General features: G+C 50.9%; 1 protein-coding gene across 1 annotated transcript; it reads right to left on the bottom strand.

Annotated features, from left to right (window-relative positions):
• Positions 1–571: 571 nt before the first annotated feature.
• OR6Q1 (olfactory receptor family 6 subfamily Q member 1) lies at positions 572–1,525 on the bottom strand. Its single transcript, XM_065943894.1, has one exon. It carries the CDS (start codon positions 1,523–1,525, stop codon positions 572–574), a length of 954 nt encoding a protein of 317 aa, XP_065799966.1.
• Between the last annotated feature and the right edge of the window lie 4,155 nt (positions 1,526–5,680).

Here is a 5,680-nt window from a genome sequence, read left to right on the forward strand (position 1 = left end):
ACTTTGCCAACAAAGGTCCATTAGTCAAGGCTATGGTTTTTCCAGTGGTCATGTATGGATGTGAGAGTTAGACTATAAAGAAAGCTGAGCGCCAAAGAATTGATGCTTTTGAACTGTAGTGTTGGAGAAGACTCTTGAGAGTCCCTTGGACTGCAAGGAGATCCAACCAATCCATCCTAGAGGAGATCAGTCCTGGGTGTTCATTTGAAGGACTGATGCTGAAGCTGAAATTCCAATAGTTTGGCCACCTGATGCAAAGAGCTGACTCATTTGAAAAGACCCTGATGCTGGGAGGGATTGGGGGCAGGAGGAGAAGGGGACAATAGAGGATGAGATGACTGGATGGCATCACTGACTCGATGGACATGAGCTTGAGTAAACCCCGGGAGTTGGTGATGGACAGGGAGGCCTGGCGTGCTGCGATTCTTGCAGTCACAGGGAGTCAGACACAACTGAGCGACTGAACTGATCCCGTGACTGGTGACTCCTAGGCCTCTGCTCCATCCCAGAGTGCTCAGCACGCCCCTTCTAAGAAGCTAGGCACGATCCCGCTGCCCCAGCACCTGCCTCCTCACCGACCTTTCCAAGAGCTGCAGGAGAAGGCTCTCCCCAGAGCCCCCTTCACCTCGTGGTTTCGGAGAGTGTAGATGAGGGGGTTGAGCATGGGCGTGACGATGGCGTAGAAGACCGACACCACCTTGCTGAAGCTGACTGAAGGGGCCGCTCGGGTGCGGGCGTACATGAAGAAGAGAGTGCCATAGAAGAGGCTCAGCACGCCCAGGTGGGCCGCGCAGGTGGAGAAGGCCTTCCTGCGGGCGGCGGCCGCGCGGAGCCGCAGCAGCGACCGGACGATGCGGCCGTAGGACGCGGCGATGGCCACGGACGAGGCCAGGAGCACGGCCAGCGAGACCAGGAGGTCTGCGGTCTCCTTCGGGCCGACGTCCGAGCAGGCCAGGGCCAGCAGCGGCGAGGCGTCGCAGAAGAAGTGGTCGATGACGTTGGGGCCACAGAACGTCAGTCGGGACATGAGATAGATGGGCAACGTGGGGGTGAGGAGGCCCCCCAGCCAGCAGGCGGCTGCCAGGCGGCCGCAGGCGCCCCAGGACACCAGCGCCCCGTACCGGAGAGGCAGGCAGATGGCCACGTAGTGGTCGTAGGCCATGGCGGCCAGCAGCAGACACTCCGTGGCCCCGAGGAAGGTGAAGATGAAAAGCTGGGACAGGCAGCCCACGTAGGAGATCCTCTGGCCTCCAGCCACCCCAAGGAAACCCGCCAGCATCTTGGGCACCGTGACTGAAGTGTACCCGATTTCAAGGCAGGACAAGTGCGTCAGGAAGAAATACATGGGCCTATGGAGGCGGTGGTCCAAGCCCACCACCAGGATGATGGCCAAGTTCTCCACCAAGGTGAGCAGGTATATGGTGAGGAAGAGGACGAAGAGGAAGAGGCGTGACTCGTGCGCCTCAGCGAAGCCCAGCAAGACAAACTCCGCCATGTGGGTCTGGTTTGGGGTGTCGGGCTGCATAACTGAGGGGTCTCATAGCCTCGTAGATGAGGACAACTCAGGGAGAACCTGTGGGATGTTGGACTGCAGGATCTTTCACTTCCGGAGAGGAAAATAAACTCAAGATGCTGCCCTTAACTCTCCAAAAAAAAGAAAATGTACAGCCTGTGACGGGCTCCAGAAAACAGATAATTTCAGGACAAAGTGAAAAGTGCTAGATAGAAATAAGACGGAATATTAATGCGGAGTGCAACCCATCTTCAAGAATCAGGGAAGTCTTCTTGGAAGAAGGGCTGGCTAAATTGGAACCTGAAAAATAAGCATAAGTTGGTGAGATAAAAGAGAAGTAGAGAAGTCATAGAAAAAGGACAAAATCTCGGACTTCAGCAAAAACAACCTGCATCTGGGAAACTTCAAGTAGATGCAGTTTACAATGGGAGTTAAGAGCTCAGTTTCCTGGTCAAGCATTCCTGACTTCAAATACAAAAGAACCTGGCTAACAGGGTGAAAATTCAAATTAGATAATCCCTCTAGAGTATTTATCATGATAGGGTTAATAAATACTAGAGGTTACTACCCTTCAAGTCCATTCATGTTGGTGATAATGGCAAGTTTTCATTCTTTTTTATGGCTGAAGACTATTCCGTTGTGTGCGTGTATACTTCTTCCTTATCATTCATCTATTGGTGGACACTTTTATCCTTAGTGAAATAAGTCAGAGAAAGAAAAGTGCTGCAAGTTATCGCTTACATGCGGAATCAAAATAAAACAAATGAATGAATATAACAAAACAGAAACAGACTCACAGATACAGAGATCAAACTAGTGGTTACCCATGGGAAGAAAGCAGCAGGGAGCGGCAAGTCAGGGGTAGGGACTTAAGAGGTACAAGCTACCAGGTATAAAATAAATGAGCTACAAAGTTAGACAGCTTATTTATCTCTATTAGGATATAGCACAAGGAATATGACCAATGTTTATAATAACTATAAACAAAATACAACCTTTACATTGAGAATCCCTATATTACACACATGAACATATAATCTGGGCATCATCTATACCTCAATAAAAGTACATACATACATACCACAGGAAATTTTTTAATGTTGACTTTATCCTGGAATGTTTTTTAATGTTGGACTTCCCTGGTGGCTCAGACGGTAGAGCATCTGCCTACAGCGCAGCAGACCCGGGTTCAATCCCTGGGTCAGGAAGATCCCCTGGAGAAGGCAATGGCAACCCTCTCCAGTTCTCTTGCCTGGAAAATCCCATGGACGGAGGAGCCTGGGGGGCTACAGTCCATGGGGTCGCAAAGAGTCGGACACAACTGAGTGACTTCACTTTCTTTGTTTCTTTATCCTGGAATAGATCATAGAGAAGAAATGACTTCACTGACCTTGAGAAGCAAGCTAGGACCACGTTGTGAAGTGACCAAGTTAAGAGGAAGGCAAAAGGTAACAGAGAGCCTTGAGGAGTTCTCAGCGCAGGAGTGATGCAGCGAAGGGGTCAGTACGCTGTGCCGGAGCAGGTCTGGGGAGGAGGAGGCCAGCGGAGAAGACTCTTGCACACTCTTCCCATTAGAAAGTGGAACCGATAAAAAGGAACGAAACCAGGTCACTTGTAGAGATGTGGATGAACCTAGAGTCCGTCATGCAGAGTAAAGTAAGTCCAAAAGAGAAAAATGCCACATATTAACACATGTTTGTGGAGTCTAGAAAAATGGCCCTGATGAGCCCATTGGCGGGGGAGCAATTGAGACGCAGACGTGGGGGACGGCTTGTGGACGCAGCGAGGGCAGAAGAGGGTGGGGCAGAGTGAGGGAGCAGGCTGACGTCCACACACGGCCGCGCGTGAACAGGCAGCTAGAGGGAAACTGCTCTAGAGCCCAAGGGGCCCGAGGTGCTCGGTGACGACCCGGGGGTGGGATGGGGCTGGGAGGGGGCTCGCGGGGAAGGGCACATATGTACACAGACCACTGCCTCACACCGTTGTACGGTAGAAACCCACACAGCACTGGAAAACAAGCATCCTCCACTTAAATCTTTCTAATTTAAAAATTTTTTAAATTTTTTTAATTAAAAAAAAATTTTTTTAATGTAAAAAAGAGAGAAAAAGGTGGGGTCAATGGCCACTCCCCTTGAACCTGAGTTCTGTAGCTGCTTCACAAAGCATGCGTGCAAGCTTTATCACTCAGTCATGTCCAACTCTTGGCAACCCCATGGACTGTAGCCCACCAGACCCCTCTGTCCAGGGGATTCTCCAGGCTAGAATACAGGAGTGGGTTGCCAGTCCCTTCTCCAGGGGATCTTCCCGACCCAGGGGTCAAACCTGGGTCTCCCACATTGCGGTGGACTCTACCGTCTGAGCCACCAGGCAAGCGCTTCACAGCAGAGTAGGATGGGAGCGATGCTGTCCTGTCTGCAGGCCTTAAAACATGGCTTCCTCTGCCTGCTTCCTGGAGCCCAGCGCCCATGGCGTGAGAAGTCCAAGCAGCCGCGGCAAGGCTCAGGTGGGGAGGGACCCAGTCCTCAGTCCCGGTCCTGACCTCCCACTCACAGCCGACACCACAGCCGGGTAAGCGAGTCGTCTGGGGCACGGACCCTCCAGCCCTGGGCAGGCTGGCCCAGATGACCCCAGCGTTCCCTGCTGGGCCGTCCCCAGGTTGCAGATCTGTGAACACAATCACTGAGCATCATTTCTGTCAGCCGCTAAGCCTCGGAGCGGTTTGTTAAACAGCAGTAGATAACGGAAAGTGTTACATACCGGTTGTGTAACCTCGGACACATTATTCAATATCGCTGAACCTTTGGAGGAAAACAAATCATGTTTTGCCTGTGGTTACAAATGCCTGAACTGGAATTTGAATCCAGGTTTGCCAAGGTCTAAAACCCTTGCTCTTTCCTCTGAAAAATAATTGATGCCAGGTTCCCTCTGGCATCAACATTTCATGATTTCCTGGCAACGAAAGCTTGTAGAGATACAAAATCAGAAAGAAACAAGGTCAAAGTCTTCAGATTCCTGCCCATATCTTCACCACACCTAAATCCCAGCTCTGACCTCCCCACAGTGGTGGCGGGGGATGCGGGTGGGGACTTCTGTAAACACTGGTTTCCTGAACAAATCATTGCATGCAGCCCCAGAGGCTTCGTGCCTCTGTTGAGTCCAGGAAATTTCAGAGCACCATTCCTGCACACTTCGCCCCTTTGCAACTTGGCTTACAATGTAGCATCCTGGGCGCAGCGCTCACCCTTCCCAAGTGCCTTTACTGCACACAGATGCTGGAGAAGCCTGCCTTCATAGTAAAGCTTTTCAGAAACGTTCATTCTTTCCCTTACTCATTAAAAGCACAAGATTCAGAGTCCGACAGATCTGGGATCAGGCCCTGTCCCTGCAACTCACTAGCTTGGTTGCCTCATCCATGAATCGTTAGTATTATTTCTAAATCTTGCCAGCCTTCCTGGTGTGACTCAGGTTTGATAGTCTCACTGTTTAGTAGGAAGACTTTTCTCATTCCTCTGTGTGTGTATGCAGATCAGACCACAAAAATGCACAGGACCCCAGCTCTGTGCCAACTGTACCAGAGGGGCATTCAGGCAGAGAACAGGTGCCCCCAGCCTCCACCAGGGGGCCTGGCAGAGAGCAGGTGTTGCCTTATGATAGTTTCAGTTCTCTGATCCATTGCTTAGAGATAGGCTGCCAGAACCTGTGGGGCTTGCATAAAATCCAGATGTTACCTTGAAAGCACAGCTTTTATTACTCAGCTGCTGGTGGAGGAGGTAAAAAAGTAGGATATTTTAAACACAGGCTCACAGCCAAGGCCCACACTTTTCCTTCCTCAGCGTGAGCCGCTGTTAGGTGGCAGCCAGGCCCGGGGCTACGTTCCCACCTTCTTGCCTCCAGACAATGACGTATTTCATCTGTGGGTTGAGACGTGTGTGGCATGACCGACTCAATGCACATGAGTTTGAGTAAACTCCGGGAGTTGGTGATGGACAGGGAGGCCTGGCGTGCTGCAGTCCACCAGCTTGCAGAGTCGGACATGACTGAGCGACCGAACTGAACTGAACTGGCTAAACTGAAGTGTGTGTCATTTTACTTTTTTTCAATTGGAGTACGATCATGTTACATTGCTATATTACATTCTGCTGTACCACAACGTGAATCAGCTGTATC

This window comes from Muntiacus reevesi, chromosome 9, assembly GCF_963930625.1.
Source record: "Muntiacus reevesi chromosome 9, mMunRee1.1, whole genome shotgun sequence".
Classification (NCBI taxonomy): Eukaryota; Metazoa; Chordata; class Mammalia; order Artiodactyla; family Cervidae; genus Muntiacus; species Muntiacus reevesi.